The sequence below is a fragment of the Notothenia rossii genome (genome assembly GCF_949606895.1).
Source record: "Notothenia rossii genome assembly, chromosome: 5".
Lineage (NCBI taxonomy): Eukaryota > Metazoa > Chordata > Actinopteri > Perciformes > Nototheniidae > Notothenia > Notothenia rossii.
The window spans coordinates 70,058,906-70,081,317 of NC_136903.1; the positions used below are offsets into that span (position 1 = coordinate 70,058,906).

At 40.2% G+C, this 22,412-nt stretch overlaps 2 protein-coding genes across 3 annotated transcripts in view; one reads left to right on the forward strand and one right to left on the reverse strand.

Annotated features, from left to right (window-relative positions):
• Positions 1-4,716: 4,716 nt before the first annotated feature.
• dctn2 (dynactin 2 (p50)) lies at positions 4,717-16,348 on the reverse strand. The gene is made up of 14 exons (XM_079683387.1): positions 16,106-16,348; positions 15,720-15,788; positions 12,764-12,860; positions 12,070-12,131; positions 11,862-11,960; positions 10,677-10,837; positions 9,945-10,098; positions 9,658-9,723; positions 9,392-9,430; positions 9,124-9,201; positions 8,369-8,440; positions 7,374-7,476; positions 6,249-6,340; positions 4,717-5,518 (listed from the first exon to the last, which is right to left on the reverse strand). The coding sequence occupies exons 1-14, from the start codon at positions 16,139-16,141 to the stop codon at positions 5,432-5,434; spliced, it is 1,215 nt and encodes a 404-aa protein (XP_079539513.1). The 5' UTR covers positions 16,142-16,348; the 3' UTR covers positions 4,717-5,431.
• Positions 16,349-17,431: 1,083 nt separating this feature from the next.
• kif5ab (kinesin family member 5A, b) overlaps positions 17,432-22,412 on the forward strand; it is a 65,558-nt gene continuing 60,577 nt past the window's right edge. For both annotated transcript variants that reach the window (XM_079683127.1, XM_079683128.1), the window contains exon 1: positions 17,432-17,930. In XM_079683127.1, the coding sequence (XP_079539253.1) occupies positions 17,802-17,930 (129 nt within the window). In that variant the 5' untranslated portion in view covers positions 17,432-17,801. The remainder of the gene's footprint in view (positions 17,931-22,412) is intronic.

Below are 22,412 nucleotides of genomic sequence, written 5' to 3' on the forward strand. Positions count from 1 at the left end.
TTGATGCGGGCTCGTCACCCCGCTCCTAACACTTTCTGCCCTTAATCCAAACTCAGCACACACAAACTGTTTTTCATGCACGGCGCAACGTGCACGGCTCAACATGCACAGCCCCATAGCAACAGCGCCAAGTAGCGAATAGAAAGCTCAAATACTGTCTCTAGGACCCGGGTTAAAGCGCTGCAGGAAGCACCGTGAACACGTCACGACTTGAGTGGCTGTTGCTGAGTAGTTCAGCACACTTTCTCTACACCCCCCCCCCCCCTCAACCCTGCCGTCTGTTTGTTTTGTCAGTCCCATCGTCTGTGTTGTATTCATTAGAAAACATTGTTTACAACCCCACATCTAGGTTGCACTTTTTCTGCTTTGTTCATTAGTGTGACGATGACATTCCCTGTTTTTTTCTCATTGATTCTCAATTGATACCCAAATATAATAAAAAACAACACAAACTAAAATAAACGAACAATATGATATAAATGTATAATATATTGTTTATACTCTTTATGTTATCCTTGTATGACACTGGGTGTAAACAAGCAACCTTAACTGAGAACTGTCTGCTCCTGTGGATCAGCTTTTAGATGAGACTTAGACATTACTGATGGTTATATTTAGAAATATCAGTTGCTATGCTGTTTCTATAATGTTTTACCATCTGTACCCCTTGCCAAATTCCCTTTTGTCTGCCTAATCAAAAATAACTGAAGATAATCATTTGTTTTTAGATATTTCTTTGAGGGTACACAATGTCTACACACCTGGCATTAATTAATTCACATATTTGTAAACAACCAAGAAAACAAGCGAGTCCAGTTATGCAAATATACCTGTATCAGACTTTAACTTATGATATACATTTAGTATCAACAAGTGAACAACATGAACAACATTCACAATGATAATTAGAATTAAAGTCTTAAAATGGTCTTGTGTAGATTTAGAATCTTTTCTTTTCTGCTCGCTCTTTGTCTTGCCGCCACATTTATTTCTCACAAATGCTGGTGTTTGACATTTTGACAACAATCGATGAGGAAAAAACACTGAGACAGCAGAGGTTGTTGATATTTTCTTAAAATGACATGTTGGACATTATTTCTTTTGTTTTAAAGACAGAAAGAGTCTGGGGAATTTCCAGCTACCACACTCCCTCTCTCTGTCCTCTGCCCTTGGTCAAGGCTCCACACCCAGTTCCCCCTCACACACACACACACACACACACACACACACACACACACACACACACACACACACACACACACACACACACACACACACACACACACATACACACACACACACACACACACACACACACACACACACACACACACACACCAGCTGTCGGAATCCTTCCCCTTTCTGAACTAAGACCAACTGATACAGCTGTTAACAAGTAGTGGTGATACAGTAAATCCCCTTTCTCCCTCTCTGTTGGCTCACCCTTTTGTCTGTTTTATCTCTTTTTCCCAGAACCTCTCTATTAGTGAAAACTGGGGGGAAATGTGTGTTGTTTGTGTGGAATGACATGTCATTTGAAGTGATAGATTAGGGAGATTCTCAGACAACATACATTACATTATTTGCCAACAGTTATTACTTACAGTGCTTTTTCTTTAATCTTTACATCCACATTTTTACTAAATTAATCTCCTCTGCCAATTTCCATCTCAGATGAAGCCGATATTACACTTCCCTATTGTCTGGATGATGCCCATCAATCAACTGATATGCATTTTATTTTCTCAGGAGACCCTCCATCTATCATCCTCACGTACAAGTGAGATGTCCAGCACACAAGTAAAGCAGAAAACTACTATTTCAGTTTTTTCCCCGGGGGTTTTAAGATATCCACTCCATCCCATATTGGCTCGTCTAGATTTAACAGCTAAATGTCACATCCACTTGTTGAGATTTCGGTGTTTGGAGCTCAAGGACGACTTTGCAGCAAATCTTGTTAGTCCTTTAAAACCCTGTTTATGTCTGCACCTCTTTTAAATGCCTTCTCTTTTTCTCATTCGCTACACGCCTCCCAATCTGCCCCACAACTGTATCCATCCTTTTACTCTACTTACCTCCGCCCACTCCTTCTGTCCTCCTCTCTGCCTCACCACAGACGCTCACCTGTCCGCACCCATTCAGGAAATTGTGACAAATGTCCAGTAGCTCTTGTGTGATTTTCTTTCTCTTCTCCGCAGCTTATTATCTGATTAAATTGTTTCTTCCTTTTCTACCATTTTATTTTTTAAATGGTTATTATACGTGTGTGTGAAATTAACAAAGGGAACATTAACTGTACAGTAAAAGTAATACATTAGAATGTTGTTAAATACTCCACTATACAGTAGGACATTGTAATACATTCAGGAAAGTACAGACATGTGCTATTGTCAATATCTAAACTATTAACAGTCCTTTGTTCCTTGGCATCACCCTATGTGTACAAAATAAGACATAAGAAAAAGGGAAAAATCACAAGCCCAAGCAGAGACCATGGGTGATTAAACTTTAAAGCCCGTTTGAACAGGTGGGCAGCGAGGCACACTCCGGGCTCTTACTCCATCCTTCTCTTCCTCTTCTCTTGGTTTTCACAATTTTAGCACCAGAAACAGATTTTTGAGCAATTGTGGCTCCCTACAGCTTCCTCTGTGTTCAGCTGCACTCTGCTGCCTCAGGTCTTACATATTTACTTTGTCCAATGGAGTAAAGGGTGCTGTGGACTTTGAGAAGGTGCGATTGACTGAAAAATTCCTGGAGCTTAAATGTTAAGAAAAGCTCTCTGATAATACCCCAGTTTTTTAATCGAGGTTATTATTTAATTCAATGCATTACTTCCTTTAGCCTTGTTTGTGTTTTGGACCACACAGAGCGCTAATGGTCTCAATTATAATTGTAATACAGTAATAGCACTTTGGGCTGACCTCTTGATGGTCTTCAGTTTGTAATTGGGTCTTAACAGATGGGGCTGACCCGATCTAGCTCACCCAAAATAGAAGGACAAATGCAGTATAACATGATATACAGTTCACGGTATGTCTCTGTGCTCATCTGGGGCATTCCCTTCTAAGTTGGAGCTCTGGATCTGGTTCCCTGCAAGTCACACTTGATATGTCCTTTCCGAGCAGCACAGTATTGAACTCTTCTCCATTAGAGGAATCAGTAAGCTACTCAGCACTTCGTCCTCCTCTGATTCTAAAAAAAAGATGTTATACAAGTCGCTAACACTCAGCTAAAGAAGAAATACACAGGCGGTAACACATTTGTATCATATGTTGTGTCTGATTTAGATCCACATTCAGGAGCATGCATGTTAAAAAGGCTTATCAAGAAGAGGAGGATTTTATAGGAGGATGTTATCATGAAACTTACCTCTAAAGATTACATGTTTCTTTTGGCAGCTCTGTAACATACTCCACGTGTAGCGGCTTGTAACGGCAGTTACTTAACTCACATGAGCTGCTGCGTATTGATGACTCAGCAGAAACACCTGATACTTGCCCTACTGTACAGCACCTGTCTGTGCCTTTGTCTCTAATACTGTCATCTGACATCAAGGATGAGAAAGGTTTGAATGTGTTTTGTAAAGCTTATAATGCCAGATGGTCTTGAGGTTGAGCTAAAAGATATTCACTGATTGTCTCCTGGTAATGTACTCTGTGAATTAAGTATCACTCTAGTGCTGATTCATTTAAAACCATCAATTTCATATTTCTGGACTGAATGCTTCATCATCTATGTTCCTGTAGGTCTGTCATGGTCAGGTTTTGTTTAAGTGTTTGCCTTTTATAAAACTGATCTAATTATATTTTAAATACCGTTTCATAAAAATGTGTAATTGGGACTTTTTTAAAATGCCTTTATTAGATATTTGGCGTTAGAGAGATGGATGTAGACATGCAATAAAGGTTCCTGTCTGGACATGTTCCGGGGATGTTGCCTTGCATGGTTGGCCCCTAAAGCTCTTGGCCACCTTACATTTTCTGATACTTGAAAGATAAATGTATTCTTTCCATTATTGGACGTTTTATTTAAACAAAGAAATCCAGGTGGTCAAGAATGTTAAGTTATCAATTACCAATGTGAATACAAATAGCATTGATTTAACATTTTAGGTGTTTATTAGATGTATTTATTAAGAGGAAGTTTTATGGCAGCGAAACATTGTATGCTAGTGTATAGCAGAATTTAACCTCGTTTGTGAGTCTATTTGGCATTATATGTTCAAGCTGAATAACAGTGTTCAGAGGGATTTACCTTTTTTTTAATTAAATGCTATGCTGCCACCCAGTGTTCATAAATGAACACAACAATTCCTTATATATAAGAGCTAAACACAAGGGAGGATGTTTTTCTGAATTATTTGTATTACAACCAGATTGGAATTAAATTAAGATGGGGATTTCAAATGTGTCACTCTTTAAAAAGGTGGTTACATGATTAAGTGTCATGGCATCGTCGTACCAACAGCTGATGACTCATTACTAGCAGAACGTGTTTTCATACATCAGTACGGTAACATTGCATCAGCCTATGCATTTTTGTTCAGGCGTTGGACAAGACAAGTCCACATGCTCTGTTAAAAAGAAACTTAAGAGAGTATATTAATAAAGATACTTTTTTCCATCCATCCAACCAAAGCAGGTATAAAGTCGCCAGCTGTTAAAAGATTAATCATTGAAGTGTTCTTCTCATTATATCATAAAAAGGGAGTCGAACTTATCGCACTTCGTTTTATTTATTGATCCGTTTCCATGACCACAGATGTACAATACAGTTGACTTGTAGGCAATGACAAAGCAGATTCAAAGTTTGTCCGTGGTGTCTGGTCTCAGTCATAATAATATAGTTACAAGCGACTGAGTGTGAAGAAACAATAAGGTACACAGGCATATTTACAAGCTGTCCTTCCCTGACTTGGCCCTGACCCTCGCACAAAGGCGCTCCAGCTACCACACTTTCTATACAGTTCAAAACACCTTACAAGTGTCATCCATCAACCCACCAAAACTGTGATCTATTTCATTTGAGCAAAGTTTAAAGTACAATTCGGCAATAGGGTGGGACGTTTTGAAAGGAATGGAGGAATTTCATAAGTTTAATACTAATAATTATTAAAAAAAAACTAAAACTCAACAAGCTAAACAGGGGACTGCAATCAGCGGCATGTACTGTATAGAGTGGACAAATGTGTTTTCATTTTATATCAATTTGATGAAAGGAAGAGGAAGGAGGGTGGACACGAACATTTGGTCTCCTTTTTTTTTTTTTGTTATTCCAACTTTTCCAACATTCCTCTCAGTGAAAAAAAGGCAAAGTAGAGAGCATGAGAGGGATGGCCGGAGAGTTGAACCCCCCTCGGTGCTCTGCAGCCAGCTCATATTTGTCCATGTTCTACACTCTTCTCCTGGACTGGTCTGAACCATTCCGCCATTTATTTGGAGAGCTTCTTCATCCTCTCATCTAGTGCAGAAAAGTTCTCTTCTACAGCCCCCAGATTCTCCTTCATTGTCTGTTGAACCTGGGGGGAGGGGGGGGAAAGAGAGTGAAGTTTAAGATCTTCATAGAGCAATGTGGTTCCAGGAGGCTACAGAAAAACACTGCTTCCTACTAAAGAAATGATGTTTTCTGTGAAACTGATGGATTAAAACGAACCTTCAAAAAGCCAAAGGATGTTTCCCATCAGAATACAATGCAGTGGAAAGAGAGACCATACATCTTCTGACTACACAAGATTGTAAGTTTCAGCAAAAAAAAGAAGAAAGGCTTTACCTGAAAAGGCATCTATCCAGAGACCTTGAACTGTTGGGGCACAGGTTGACTATTGACTGAGGCTTTAGAGATGTCTCTTTTGTTAGATTATTACTCTTGGCTATGAAAAGCTGCCTCTTATAACACTAAGTTTCATTGGAGGACACTTGTTCATTTATTTGTAATAGTCCAACCTTTTCTATCGTGAAACGGCTTCAGTAGAAAAGCTACTTATCTTTCTAACTCCGAAGACACTGGTTATTTGTTTGACTATATAATGAGATTTGTTCCTGTAATATGAGAGCAATTGAAGACAAAGTGATTGTTTGAAATCTCTGTGTGTGCCCCCAGTGAGACAAGAATGCATTTCTACTGGCCTTGTTCATTTCAATCGTCCTATTGTTGTAGCACGACGTGAATATTAAACTCTGCTAAAGTAAAGATCCGCAGTAACTAGATGAATGTTGTCCCGAAGGTTTAAAGGAACCTGAACGTGTTACCTGTGTTAGCAGAGTGTTATTGTCCTTCAGAGAGTTGTTGATCATCTGCTGAGTGGTGTCCAGGTGGGTCAGCAGCTGGCCAAACTGCATCGCTACGAGATGGTGGTGGTGGAGGAGGGGGGAGAATCATGAGGCAAGAGTGAAGAGAAAGGGAGAAAGAAGATTTACAAATGTGTGGTTAAAACATGTGCAATGTTGCCTTTGCTTTCATTGAAGGGGAGTCAAGACAGATGGAACATGAAGCTGATTGCTTAAAAGATTATTTTAGTTTTTCCCCTTCTTCTGTAAAAGGGAACCGGAAAGAAAAAGAAAAATCAGTGCTGCTCGAGTTAAAAACCCTTTTGCTGCGGCCTGTGACAGATTGGTGCGATGACAGTCGGGATGATAAATGACCTCTTTCAGCTCTCAGAAAGGAATTATCAATATAATCTATTAATGCCAAGGTTCTGCTTTCATGTGATAAATAATAAAAAGATGATAATGTGATCTATAATATCATGCATCTCTTTCTCCCTGAGGGGGTGTTTAACAGTATTACTAGATTTAGTCTAATTCTATTACCATTTTGAGGCTCCCTTCGAGTTTTGCCCTTTGTTATAATAGAATGCCATGGTTTAGGCTAATTCCATTATCTGTTTGAAACCCAATTTTCGCTTAGTTTTCATCTTTTGTCTCGCACTCAGACGCTCGCCATTGTGTATGCAAATCTTCCCGGCCGAGTACTACTTCCCGGCACAGATGCTGCCTGAAATGTGATCGGGTTCACAGCCTGTTATGTTCTGTAGCTACACCCTACATATTTTGAATCTTTAATGCCATTCCCCACCCCCCACTAACCTACATACATCCTCTCCTTGAACCCTCATGGGTGTCATTCCAAGGTTCTCTTACCCTCACGTAAAAGAATAGAAGATAAATTATCAAAGTTTCCATTGTTATGATCCTTATCTGCCCCTAGAGCAACATTGTTACAATATTGGCAATATGAACCAATTTCTCAAAACCAGTGCATTCATATAATATTATGGGGTAAACTTCAACAAATAGTAGCGTCTTGGGTTTTAGAGGATAATGGTAGAACACAAAGCAAGTCTTAGGGCTAACACCTTGTTGGTTCTGTGTTACCTTGCTCATGCAGCTCCTTGACAGCGACCAGCCTCTGCACCACCTGAGGGACGGAGGTGGACATGGCGTCCCACTTCTGCACCACGTCGTAAAGCTGCGACACCTGCCAGGGAAACACATACAGACACATTTAATATAAAGACGAAACCGGCCAGCAACAATAACAAGTCTTATTTCATCCATGGTCACAGGTTTTATCTGTGTCCTGACGCTATAACTATGGTACTATAAGTGATACCTTATTTAATGGTATAATAAGAATTAGCAAACTTGACTTTAAAATGCTGTGCTAGCAAATAATAGGAATATCCATGTTCCTCACACTGCTCGAAAAGGTCCCTTTTCCAATTCAAGCTGTTTTGTATGGTCTGGTAATTGTGGGTCTAATGACTTCAAATACATAATGTCAAGTCATTAAGTCACACATCATATTTACAACATCACAATAAATTATAGCAACGTGAAATAACCTTAAGTATCAAGAAGAAACCACAGTGAATGATTTTGTTATTCACAGTGATGATATAACTAACATGCCCTGCCCTCTACTGGCCTTATAAGTGTACAGCACTCGAGAACATTACTAACAAGATACACACGTTGCCTGGAAATCACACTGATCTCACAGCAGATTCTCATGAAAAGCTGGAAAAAAAGTTGATTTCATTACTGACTGAAAATGAACAAACTATCAGAAGGACTGTCTGGTGATAAGACTGGTTTAGCGCTGACTGCTTCATGCAATGTAATGTAATGCTTCACTGCTCTACAACTCAATGCTGCTTTTGAGTACGTCTGACAGGCACTGACAAGTCCTTCTAAAATGATTGTCACTAAGGCTGTCTGGATTATTACTATATTATACATTTCTGATAAAAGCTTGTTTTGATTTTAGGCACCTTGCAGCAAGGTGAATTGCTTTGTACATTGGGTGAAAGCATCTGAGATAATTACTGCACTTAGTTTGCAGTGATGGATGAGCAGGGATTACAAACCTTGTTTTGTGTCTCAGCATCTTCAATGGCAGCCTTGTGTTTAGCGATCTCATTCATCTTCCCGAGGACACTCTGAATGGGAGAGGGACGAAAAGTAATTCATTCATTTTGATCGCGAGGTATTGTTTTAGAGGCATGCTGGTACATTACAGAAAAAAAATAATAATATGATTAATGCCAATACTGTGACAAATTGACAATTTCTCCAGTAGGAGCCACAGGTAACCCAACGTTATAGAAATATGGCATAATTTAAAAGTTTAGAAAGTACATTTTCAAAAGTTTAACACCACAAAGCAAATGCAGTGCTCACTTTCTTATCGAGTTTCGATAACTCTCCAGGGTGTGGGGGTGATCTAAAATTAACAGCACCTTCACAGCTGAAGTCTAAATATTAATAAAATACTTTCTTGTCAACCTCTCGATTCATTTTAGCTGGCAGGATGCAGTAGGTAACACAAGTCAGAGAAAAGGCTGGTATCTGTCTTTGTTTTTAGATTTGAACAATTCTTAGATGGATAAAATGCAATCCGATATAAGTTTTCAATAAGCCTCAGAATTGCAGGGCCAGCTGTTGCACCTGGTTGGCTCATCTCGACTATACTGAACACAAATAAATGACACCTCGAGTTCATCCTTTTACCCCACCGTAAGAAAGCAAAAAAACCTTTAATTTGGTTGCAACTGACTTGACTATCTAAATCAAATCCACTCTACTCTACTCTACTCTACTCGTGCTGGGGTGGATTAGTTACCTGCAGTCTGGCCTCCACTTGATCCAGAGTAGCAGAGTCCAGAGCGCTGACCCTCGCCTGCAGCAGCTCTATGGTGTCCTGATCAAAAAGTGCAGACGTTCACAGTTTATTTAGAAAGTTAGGAAGAAAACTTTGTGTTCTCACTGCTGGCAACATCAACAAACTTTGAGGAACTGATGTCACTCATCTTTGAAGTATGACCCAGTTCTCTGGCTGCACATCAGATGCACAGAGTTATGAATACAGCCACAGAACAAGGAAGTCTTACCATCAAACTGCCTCCTTGTACGCCAGCACTCAGAGGTCCCTGCAACATAAACACAAAGAGGGAATATCAATTATAAAAGGAAAGAATTAAACCACCCTTATCATTTACATAAATCAAGTGGGAGATTGTATTTCAGTGACATTGAGTGGATGGTTACACGGCAACAGGAGCATGGAAATTCGACTGGTGTGAGTGTGAAAGAGAGGAGGAGATGAACAGAATCAGTGTGAATGAAAGCGAGGTGTGTGTGCAAAGACTGTGTGTACCTGCTTGTCTGATCCTGAGCCAACAGCCATTTCCAGCTCAGCTAGACGCTTCTCCAGTTCCGCCATCTACAGGGACACAACAAGGCAACACATGGTGGTGAAACAGATCCCACGAGACACACAAACAAACATCCACGCACTTCTGTGATTTGTCTCCCTTATTTGCCATCAAATATTCTGACATTCCTCTCATGAGAATGGAAACAGAAAAACACGTCAGGCTCGTTTGCTCATTTGTCGAGTGCACTCATCCCAGACACTCGACTCCGCTTCCCTTTCCACTTTACCTTGGCAGACTCGTTGAATTTCTCCTGCTCCGGTCTGCTGTGCAGCTCGTACAGAACCACTCCATCTGGGCCCTTCGCTGAGGCCGTGGGCTTGCTGTCTCCTGCAGAGCTGCCACGGCTGCCCTTGGCCACTTCCAGCTGGGTGAGCAGACGCCTGGGGGAAGGGAGGGAACGGAGACACAAAAGGTGTTGAATATTGTTATCGGCTCCGTGTGCTGCTGTGCCCACTGCCTCTCTATTGTTACAACTCTTTTCAAGCTTTGGCAAGGTCGAGGTGAGCATCCTTTTCATCACTTTTTATTGCCCTTCTCTCACTCTCTCTTTCTATCTCTACCTTCAGTATCTTTTCAATCTCTCTATGGGCTCTCTCTGCTAATCTCTCACCTGTTTTTATGTCCCTTCCTCGATCATCTGTGATTGGTTCTTGTGCTCCCTGGTTAGTGCTACACCAAGATAAGGGGGTTTATGTGAGCAATTGATAGCAGCTGTACTGCCTTGCCCTAGTTACTCTACGACTCCCTTTAATCTGGGTTACACAAGGCTCATTAAAATCAATTCCCCCTCCTCTTCCCTCCAACCATCTTTTGTTGACTCTCAGGCTTCATTTTTCCCTCTCAGCTCGTTCCATCCATTCTCTGTCTACTACCTCACCTTTCTGTCAGGGTCTCAGGATTCTGACTCCAGATGCTTATGCCTCTAGCTTTCTTGTCTTCTCTTGCCCTCTCAGCTCACCTGGCCAGCGCTCCATCAGGGTCAGCCAGGTTGATGTGTGCCTGTGGTCCCAGCAGTGAGTCCAGGTGGGCAGAAACCAGCTGCTGTTTGAGCTGCGCTGCCTGCTGGGCGAGGACCACCGGGGTCAGGCGCTCCTCCGCATTGCTATCCTTTGTGGCAGCCTTTAAACAGACACGCACCACGGTCATTTAGTTAATGAGTATTTTCAGTTGCTTTCTTTAAAACAATGCAGAGGCTGATGAAATCGATGGCTGGAAGTCTGTCCAGGCCAATCAGGTATGTTATTCACAGAGAAAATGTGTTCCATGACAAATAAAAAAAAAGGAAATGTATTAATGTAAACATGCACTTTTGTAAAAGGCATATGAATTCGATTTGTTCTGCTGTTATTATACAAAAAGATCTTCCATGTTCCAATATCTTGGGTAAGAATTGGCTTTTCTAGGCAGCTACAATGCTTAACCAAACTAAGTAAAAAACACAGTTTTCTTCCTTCTTTTACTTTTCAGATTAAGGTGTTTTCTGCATGATAACATATCACAATATCATCAACCAAATGTCATTTTATTAATGAATCTGGTCTATTTTAGTAAATAACAGTCAACTTTCTCCATTCAATACCCTGACGAATCGCAACACATTAAAAAAAAAAGTCATTTATTTCAATTACTCCAATGAGAGCCAATGAAATCCCTCAGAAAGAATAAATTCACACATTGAATTAGAATTTGGTGTTGGGAGCAGGGGACTTTTCTCTGTGCTTATTCAAGTCCATGACACCCAAGGTTGGATAAGTTACTCCGTTAAGGACTCCAAAAAAGTCTGAAAAGCAATAAAAAACGAATTTCCAGGGCAAATTTAAGGCTTCGGTGCACACATGATATAAAGCTAACGTCTCAGTAAGAACGGGGGTATACATATTCCACCTTGGAAATTGAACTGAGAGGCTGCACTCCCCTGAATGAATACATATTGACATGGTCAAGGAGCAGAAAGAAGGAAGTCCCTGTGTTATTAAATGTGTGTGCAGACAGCTAGATAAAGGTTAGATAATCAGAGAGGACCATCTCCTGCCAAGCCCTTTAGGCAGGGTGTGTGTTTGCTTGAAAGCGCGCGCGCATGCGTGCGTGCGTGCGCGTACGTGTGTGCGTGTGTGCACGTGTGTACGTGTGTTCGTTCGTTCACCTGAATGGTGTCCACCTCCTGAGTGAGTTCCTGGATCTCGTTGACCAGACGCTGGTACTTCTGCTGAGGTGTCTCCTTCACTCCACAGCCCTCTCCAAGCTTAACAAGGTTGCAGAGAAATGGTATGAATATTACACAACATCAGAAAACACCTTCTACGAGATTAAAAAGCAAAGTAATGAATTTGTGCTGAACAGAGTGTACTCACAATTTCAAATTCTCCTGACTCATAGCCCACTCTTCTGCTTCTACTGATTCTGTCTGAGAAGTCTGTGAAGAGGAGACAAAGAAAAAATGAAAAAGAAGCAAACTGGTTGTAGGTATCAAGCCAGAGCCAGAAGAAAAATGGGATGGACTTGTTTTCTTGCACCTCCGACAGAACAGCATGACATCATTTATATTTCTTTATCCATTAAGAGTATTTAAAAGCTTTTCTAGAAAGTTGACAGTATTGTTAAGTTATTATTAATAATGAACTGGTCACAAGACTGGCATATAAGTCAACCAGAAACAAACAAAACAAACAATGTATTTGTATCTAAAAGCAATGCAGTGTAACAACAGAGCTTCATAATACCTCCATAATGATTATAAAACATAACAAGTAAGTCTTTTTGAAATTGCTTTAAAGAGGTGTTGATTCAATGTTATGATGATTTAGGTGACTGCCATTTGTGGTGCTGTTGAACTGCAATGCATTCTACAGACAAGTATTTCTATTATTTTGTCCACCACATCTAAATTAAAAAAGGCAGGATAGTTAGAGAAACACCTCTGTAAACCACAATAGTTTACGAATATGTTTCTATTTGTTGAGTCTCTCTATCTATATGATTAGTAAAGATGATGGTACCCTTCTAAAGCTTTTGACAACAGTAATGTATTTTCCACTATGAACTGACCGAGCCCCTTGGCGTTGACATGCTTGTCCTTGAACTTGTCATAGGCTGCGTTGGGGTTGACCACAATCCTCTCCACACTGTCACTGCAGAGCTCCTCCTGTCATTGAGATACAAGGAAGAACATCAGATCAATATAATGAACATCTTAAAACTGAATGTTATTCTTTACAGACAGATGAGATTTGAAAAATTGCCTTGGCTTACTGAGCCAAAAGTCTCAAAGCCCCAGGTAGACTTGAAATATGTTGACAGGTTGGTAAGATCTGAGAGGAAATTCAACACTTGATCATTGCCCGAAAGTATGATTAAAAAGATGATGAATTATTACAAAAGTGATATACCCTCAGGAATTAAAGTCATTGTCGCCATGAATCATGAAAATCTGCAAGAGCTTCCGGACAACATTTTTGTCCAGAACCAGATTATTTCAACATAATTTAAAGTACCAGCAGGCAAGAGACGAATGTGAAAATGATATCACAGCTATAGCTTTACCCAGGCCTGATTGAAGAATTTTGATGTTTGAAACGGTTTAGCTTTTATAAGAATGTGTCAGCTATACAGTATGGTATGAGTCTACTATGTACTATTAAATCAATGTTATGTGAAAGAAAAGCAGGAAACCACTAACACCTAATGCCTAAATGACGGTATTTTGATTAGTGATTCTGGGGAAGAAAAAAACAAACGTGCATCATTTGATCAAAACTTCCTATTGATCATCCTATACGATGAACTAGAGGCTAAGGGCAAGATTAAAACACCACTGACACATACAGGTAGATGACATGAGTCTGGGCTCACACACAGATTTAGATTTTTAAAAGGCAGACTAACAAAACACACACACACACACACACAAGACAGTTTCACGGATGTTAGGAAGAGGAGGAAGAGTGAGGAGGGGGGTTAGTCAGGCTCTTACCAGCTCCTTGGGTTTCCAAAGAGAATTAGAGAAAGTAACGGACGAGCAGAGGGAGAGAAAAAAGTAGGGGGGAGAGAGAGAGACAACACAGATTAATGTGGTTATCACATGCCATGCACACAGGAACAGTTGGCCAGGGTTCGGGGAAAGATAAGAAAGAAAGCAGTGTTCTGAGAGTTGCTGCTAACAACCCTGGAGACACTCTGCTCAGACTGCTCTCTCAAGTTCTTTCTCTTTTCCCCGACTCGAGTCAGGGTGGTAAGACGCTGGTTCATTTGCACAAACAAGCCCCTGTCTCCTTTGATGCCACACTGCACTTTTATATGCAGTGGGATCATATGCCCTTGTGGAGGGAATTGTAGGCCTTACAACATTAAGCTATCAATGCAGGGGGGTTGGCAGTTTAAAAACAATCCATGGTTCAAACTGAAGGGTAACAGGAGGTTGTAGGGTGATTAAAGGGACTCTAAACAGGTCTAAAAAAAACATTCTGTTACACAAATTCTAATCATCAAATATCATTCATCAGGGTGAGTAATTCCTAAAAAAATATGCTAAAGTTAAAGTCACAATTACACAGTGTGATTTTTGGGGTGTCCGAGACGAATTGCAATTATTTATTTGGTCATCAATGCAAGAGGGAGGTCAATGCTGTAAGGTGAGACATGTCTTATCAGCTGATGGCAGACTTAGAACATTGATGAACAAGGAAAGTCTGTGTCAAAGGTCTGAGAGGGTTAAAGATGTGGGAATAAATTATCTATATGGTTTTGTTAAGACGATACAAGCAAAGTAATAGGCATTATCCACAAATTCTTAAATTATTGATAACATGATAACATTAAACCCCAATATATCCAAGCATGACATGCAAAGAACCTTCAAGATGCTATCACACACAGTGTATAAGGATCTTTAAAATACCCAGTTAGTCCAAATAATGTGGTTAGGCAGGAAGTGACTGTTAAACATGAAGACAGGTTAAAAAAAAGAATATATCCAAAACAAAATAGAGAAACACTTTTCTTATTATAGTGCTGCTGAAGACCCATCAACCTAATTATTCCCTTTAAATTGTTTAATTGAAACAACACAAATAAGAGGAAAAGATTCAATTTCCTGTACTTCAAAACAATCAAGAAGTGATGAATTACAAAACAAGGGCCACCCATGCATACAAAGCATGGCATTAAGCTCACAGAGTAAAATGGAGCCAGTCTTACTTGTACAAGCTAGGCTCCGAGGAGGGGTAGGGAAGAGTCAAAACAAGGGCAAGGGTAAGGGAAAAGCGAATGGGGAAACATGGAAGGGAAAAGGCCAATTAGGAATCAATCTGCTGGACAGTAAACCGTCCAGACATTTAACAACAATGTTAGGCCAGCCTCCCTTAACTGTTTGCATAGTATTTTAGAAAAGCACTGCTAAAAAATATTTGATCCTAGCAACGCCTCCTTAACTCTGCTTATGTTACAGTTAATGGCAGTGAGAATAGACTTTTCATTGAGTCACAAGACCATCATCATGACCTAGTTATAAACCCCCACAGAAGGCCCATGGATGGCATTTCTTTTTAGTTTTTCCATCTATTGTATACTAGTCTTCCCTTTGTCACTCACTCATCTTGATGTATAAAAGGACTTATATTCTTCTTTGATAGAATATTAACAAAATAAACATTTATCTAGAAACATAGGCTTTTCCTATATATTAGAACGTTTTAATTAAACCAAAATAAAACCAAAAGCTGATCAAACGTGTGATCTTAAAACGTTTAGGATCAGGCTTTATTTTTTTAATATGACAACATAAGGATATAGTTTAATTGGAATTTCACAATTATTATAGTACTGTTAAGCTGCAATGGGTGCCTTTTCATGTATTTAGTAATAGTTAGCCAGGCAATTGCTTGTTCAGGTGTTTAATCACAACAGGGATAATACACCTATCGCAGTAAATTAGTCATATTTTTCCGTTATATAAAGTGTCAACACTCGTTAGCTAGTTTGGTTAGCAACGGAAACGTCAACTTACCGACTCAAACTGAGCCTGGTCATCTTCTGGTAGGTCACCGGTCTCGTACACGTCCGGTTCATTAAAGGCCTAATAAAACAGGTAAACAATATTAGGTTAACAATATCAAACGATCAGATATTACGTTTATTGTCAGTAGCTTGGCCAACGCCCCGGCCCATTCAACACCACGTATATGCTAGCCCTTGCTAGGTGGCTTGTATCATTAGACAACACATTAACAATTGTAGCAACTACACATGTACGATAACTAACGCTAGTTAACAAATGACACGTAGATGAAAGAGTAAACAGCACGGATGTTTGCTAACTCATCTGTCACAGCTCAGAGCTAGCATTGCCAAGTAGCAATCTAGCTAATCTGTCTGCTAGCTGTAGCCACTTACAATTCCTGGCAAGTTTGCGTATTTAGGATCAGCCATTGTAAGCGGGATGCAAAGACGAGGTCAACAAACAACTATAGAATGTGATAATCCTACTTAATTATTGTCTATTATAGATTAAACTAATCTAACTGTAACAAAAGCTAACGATAGATGAGCCAGCAGTCTCTCAGCCGGCGGAGGTTTCCAAGCTGATGTGGTCACTAGCTTGAGATGACAGCGTGTGCGTTTGTTTTCCTGCAAGCGGAGGCGGACGGGCGGGGAGGTACTCGCTATGCCAATAGGAAAGCGTTCACCGGTGTGCAGAAACCGACAAAACAAGCCCTACCAATACATTTGAGTGTTTATACGCATATGCTCAGTTTGTGCAATTGTAGGCTACGTCCTATTGCTGTTGCTTACCATCTTTTATTTGTTTTATTATTAAACAAAGAATTGGTTGGGCACATTCATTTTGCAAAAATGAACTGCCTTCAACAACACTATTCTTCTTTTCAAAATATATTTTTCAGAATTTAGCAAAGTCGTCACATGGTGGCGCTAAAAGTACAGCCAACAACTCAGTCAATGGGACAAAGACGGTCGATTGTGAAGATGATCACTCTGTCGGACAAAATTATCTACCTTATCTAAAAGCATTGATATAAAGTATGAATGGGCAATGTTGTATGTTACTTTCTTATGTTTAAAATAATAATGATTAAAACACATAGAAAAAAAACGATATTGAAACTACATAATAAGCACTCATAGTCTTCCTGAGACAAATGTGTTATAAAACAGTTTTAATAGTATACTTTTGTCGAATTGTGTTTCGTAGTGCATAGCCCTTGTAGCCTATAGCTATTTCAATTAATATAAGTGTTAAATAATTACAGAAGTTAGTGTTGAGCACAGTTATTTTTTTATCTGACTTTCTCAGCTCTGATGAATGTGCAGTACATCAATGGAGAACCCTCATTTCTTGACAAAAACGACAGAGCCTTTGTTTGGTTCCTACATGACTGCCCATGCAAAACAGCATTGCCATGACTACCAATCTGGTGAAGACGTGGACAAAACTGTTAAATTCTGGACCTAAAAATTACTGGCCACAAAAAAAAATCAAACGATGCAATAAGGAACACCTTCAGCTTGTTGTGCTCAGTGTTCAATGGTTAAAAGTCAACTTCTAGGTCAATCCCAGTTAAAACAAATTGGCTGAGGAAATAAGAAGCAGAGTTGGAGCTCTCCTCCTCAGTGGTGCTGATGGGAGGATTTGAGTCGCTACTTTCCAAACCCCGCCCCCACTGAGAGTGCAGTGATGACGGAGAGGCATGCTCCCGAGCAGCCTGCAGCCTATCCAGACACTGCCGACCGGACCGGGTTGGAATATACTCACATTTACAACTCTCCATCTGTTCTCCTACGCGAGTTTGGTTTGAGGGCTTTTGAAATTAGAATCACTCCGAACGGGTTGTTTTTGCTTGTGATTTCTGTGATGAATTTGTCTCTAGTAGCTATCTCCCAAAACTAGTGGGTGTCCATTCATCCAAATGTTTCGCCTGCCGGTCTCGCTTTGCATGTAGCCGGTGGTTTCAGCCTGCGCCCAGGTGGTTCACGCGAAATTGCGAACGGGATTTTATTTGTCTTTATATTTGTTGGTGAGAGACATCCCTTTTTATTTATCGGAAAGCACGTACACTATTTTCCCCCAACAATGGCTGATGCTAATGCAGAATGCAATATCAAGGTGTTGTGTCGATTTCGTCCTCTGAACAAGTCCGAAATTATCCGCGGAGATAAGTTCATCCCAGTGTTTCAGGGAGAAGACACTGTCATCCTGGGGGTAAGTTAATTCTAACCATCTCCTTCCTTTTTGCCTCCTTTCCATGCAGTCGGTGCACGCGAACGCTAGGGGTTACACTTTGCATCTCGTGCACACATCAAATACTGGCCAGACAAGACTAGAGGCTTAACGGCTCCTGCTAGAGATCAAACTAAGTATAGCCCCTATCAATATTCTGACCACCAGCATGTTGCATGCTCAGGTGTGTTGCTGCCATTAATGAGCAACAAGGCAGGCTTAGCCCTGCACAAAAAAAGTCTAGATTAGATTGATGAATAGTCATTTCATGCCTTCAGCTAAATTGCCTAAATCATCCTGTTCTTGTTTGAATGAAGCCCAAAATCAATACACTCCACAAATCTGAGCTCAGCTTTGTGAAGAACTCAAATGCATCTGGACCCCACCTTTGGGATCCCACACTGCCTCATTATTTGCTTCTTCTATGGAATTGATCTGCTGGATTTTGGCATTTTTCCTGTCTCAAGAGATCGTGCATGATTGATTGATTGATTGATTGATTGATTGATTGATTGCTTGTTGTTGGTGTTTCTACAATCAGCCTGTAATTCACTGTTTAAGTAAAAGGTGCAATACGTTAATGAGAGTCATAATTAGGCTCTGAGGGCTTTTCTGTCCAGTGAATGGATTCTTATAGCAGCTGCTGTCTCTGCTTTGGAGCTGCAAATGAAAATGAACCAAGCTTTAACACATTTGTCAATCTGATGGATAGTATGAGTCTGAGGTTAACAGCTGGGGATTAAGAGTGCTCTAAATGCAAATGTTCTTGTTGATTAAATGTAAGGAACATTTGTGTCGAGGTTAACATACACACATACATTACACACACACACACACACACACACACACACACACACACACACACACACACACACACACACACACACACACACACACACACACACACACACACACACACACACACACACACACACACACACACACACACACACACACACACACACACACACACACACACACACACACACACACAAGAAGAGAGAGATATAGAGACATCCATAGTGCTTCTGGCCCTAGGGTTGACTTGAAGTGACGATGAAGACAGCAGATGGATGTTTCACTCAAGACAATTCAGTGCCCATTATTCTGATGCTATTGGAGAATAGCAGGCCACCATTACACCAGCTTCAAATCATCCATTCATGCATTCATCTTGGTATACTTTCAATGTATTCAGGATTTGTTAGAGTGCAGCAGAAGAATGAAAAATTCATTAAGATGTTCTTTCTATTGTCAAGTTCCAATTCTAAAGAGTCACTATCACTACATATACATTATTTAGTTGATGCTGGTGCTTCTGTTCAATTCAGGCTGCAGTGTGTTAGTCAGATGAAATCCCTTCTTCACATTACTCTGCAGGATGACAGTTGGGAACATTTTGCAGAAATTGAAATCATGTTACCCAATTAAGGGAACCGTGATCCATCATTATGGTGAAGAAAACCTACGTAGTGCACTGCTGTAGTTCCCTCTAAGCACTGCTGTATAGCAGCAGGAGCCTACGAAACTGATAATGTCTGGAAACAGATGTGTGCACTGCTTATATTTCCAGTTACTTCATGTATCAACCAAACAGCAGTTTCCTTCTTCTCAGAAAAGTATAACCACAAAAGTATGAACACAGTTTTTTTATCCTTCTTAATGAGAATTTAGCTTGGAGGCGTGCAGAATGCCAATGTTTTTTTAAGGTGTGTAAATGTATTTATAGTGTCTATTTTCCCTGTGTAGCTTCCTTCTCGTAGCTCTGGAATACTCTAAGAGGAAGTTGTAAAAAACTCTCCTGAGACTTTAAATGTTGAGGCTGTCAGATTGGATCTGGATGTAAGATATTGGGCGGAAGGTAAGCAGGCTTGCTGCAGCGACAACTGCGTTGTTTGGTAAATGTTTATAAAAAACAATTTACATCCGGGCAGTGCTGATGGCCCCACATTTGTCTGCTCGAGAAAGGCTTCCTCTGGAACTTGGTAACTGACAGGGCCAATGATTTGAGCTTCTGAGTGAGGGTTTGGCAGCACCTGGGTGGCAGGCAGGAGGAGACTAGGAGAGATTAAAGATCCGGGGAAATGGCATGTTGGTGTGTTCTGAATTGATGAAGGAACGTCTCTGGGGCCTTAAGACATTTCGGAACAGGTGAAGTCTGAGTGATAAGATGTACAGCTTGTACTTTAATATCACAGTCAAAAAGCAATGACTCCTGAAACATCTTGGATGTGAAATTTGACAACTTTTAACTTGCATTTGACCTCGATACATTAACATAGCTATACGTCCTTTAAGCATTATCCTACATTTTGATAAAAGCATTTGTCAAGCATCTGTTTACAAAGATATTAGTTTATCTGTGATAAGCTACCATGCAGTGTAACAGGTGCATAATGAGAGAAGACTCTTTAAGATTGCAATCTGTCCTATGAATATTACTTGTGAATTCAAATGTATATTTGAAAAAGAAAGATTGTGTTATTTCTCCGTCCAAAATGTTAACAATATTTTCTGCTGCTATGTCCATGTGTTTTGGTCTCTGCCAACTCCCGGGGAAAATATCTGGCTCTTTAGCTGCTAAATGCTCCACTATGTTCACCAACGACCTGCTAACTGTGTCCTCCTGCTGTTTTCTGCTGAGCAGTCTGCTTGGCACTGGAAACAGCTCTTATACAGTTATAAGTAAGGTTGATGAGAGGAGTGAAGAAACATTTAAGATGCAGAACATGAAAACTAAAATGCAAGATGCTCAATGCTCCAAAAACTGAGAGAAACTGGAGAGTCCGGTGTTGTTGTCTCTGAGCAACTTCTGCCAAACATAATGCAGTCATTCAATCCATTGCTAACATAAATCAGATTAGTGTAGCCACTGTACAGTTGGTTACTCAGGCACGCACCTGAATACTTGGAATATAACTCATTTTGACTAAGACGTTACCACCATGACTTGCATTTCAATCTTAATTCAGACTTGACATGAGGGTTTTGTGACTTCACTGTCATAATAGATGATGTACAAGATGTACTTATCATGTACTGCATCCTATTAGTGAGGAATAAGTGCTTTTTCTCTGAGGTGTGGATTAGCAGTGCACAAATAAACGTAAGAGTAGGCTACTGAGAGGGTCTGAAAGCATTAATACAGTGATTGTTGGATCATGAGTTTATACAGAACACGTTAACCTTTTGCTGCACATCCTGAAGTTAATCACGTTTCATAGCTTCCCCAGCTTTCTCGCCAAAGTTAATTTGAATGACAATAGCAATATGTCACATCCCCTAGTTATTTGTTTCTTTTGTTTTCTTTTGTCTGGTATGCCACCTGTGGAGCCCTTCGGTGCTAAATGGATGTGTGACAGTAATAACCACACTCAGGCTGTACGGCCCCGCGGCTCAGCCTTAGTGTTTGCTTCACGATGGAGTGACACAGCTGTCTCTAGTATTTCACTGTCGGGAATAATGCCGCGTCACAGGGGCCAGATTGTCCCTCCTAATCTTCTGGCAGGCGAAGACAGCCCAAATGAATCACGCTTTGGACTCAGTTCTATGAATAAATAAATAACCAATGGATGCCTCAAATGCAGCAAGATATGGAATTTCTCACTCTTGCTCAGAGGCAGTAACATTTGATTATCACATGCTAGTGCCATATGTGCTTCACACTGGCTTATTAAAAATGCATTGCATGCATATACACATCATACCAGTGGCAGTATGATGATAAAATATGATTTAGGAGTCTAGATTAAATAACTGCTATTTCAGACCTGTTGTATTCACTCCATGATTGTTTGTTTTCATATCTCTTTATTCTGCGAGAGCTTTAAAGACCTCACTGGTGCTGAAGATACAAAACAGTGTCATTACCATTCCCTTGATGATTCATTTGACTGCTGTTGTGAATATTTGTATCTGCATGCTTGTGCTGAGTTTAATTTAACAGGATGATAGTGTAAAATATAATTTGTTAATACAGATTATTTTCCTAAATCCAATCCCAACTATTTTAAACCAGCAAGAAGAAACGCTTAACAGTGAATTGTTCGCTGCAGTAACTGTAGGTAATTAAGTTGGCTCTGAAAGCTCCTTTCATCATGGAGCATTACTTTCAACATTAGAGGTACAAGTTTAATGAGCCTGCATCCTGGAGCAAGGCCAGACTGTTTTAGCTTTTGATCAAAATGCAAAAACAACATGAAAGTCATTTTGTTCCCAAAACTGTCATTCTGTCAAACTCACTCAACCTTGGATCATGCGTAGCTGTGCATGAGTGTTTATGCTGATTTTAAAGTTTAAAACAATCATAACCTTTGAACCGACCCGCTGTAATTTTCATATTGAACTTGTTCGATTTCTGCCTTTGTTGCCCATGACAGTTATTGAGGAGGCTGAACTTTGCAGCCAAAAGACTCCCTTGGCACGTGTTAGGGAGTCCAGTTGAAATGTGCACATTCAATAGCT

Excerpts from the sequence above, each read along its gene's own strand:
- dctn2 (XM_079683387.1), bottom strand. The coding sequence starts at position 16,141 with ATGGCTGATCCTAAATACGCAAACTTGCCAGGAATT. Across the intron at positions 8,441-9,123 it reads AAGTGGAGGCCAGACTGCAG|AGTGTCCTCGGGAAGATGAA; the intron begins GTAACTAATCCA and ends TCTCCCATTCAG. Across the intron at positions 5,519-6,248 it reads ATAACACTCTGCTAACACAG|GTTCAACAGACAATGAAGGA; the intron begins GTAACACGTTCA and ends CCCTCCCCCCAG.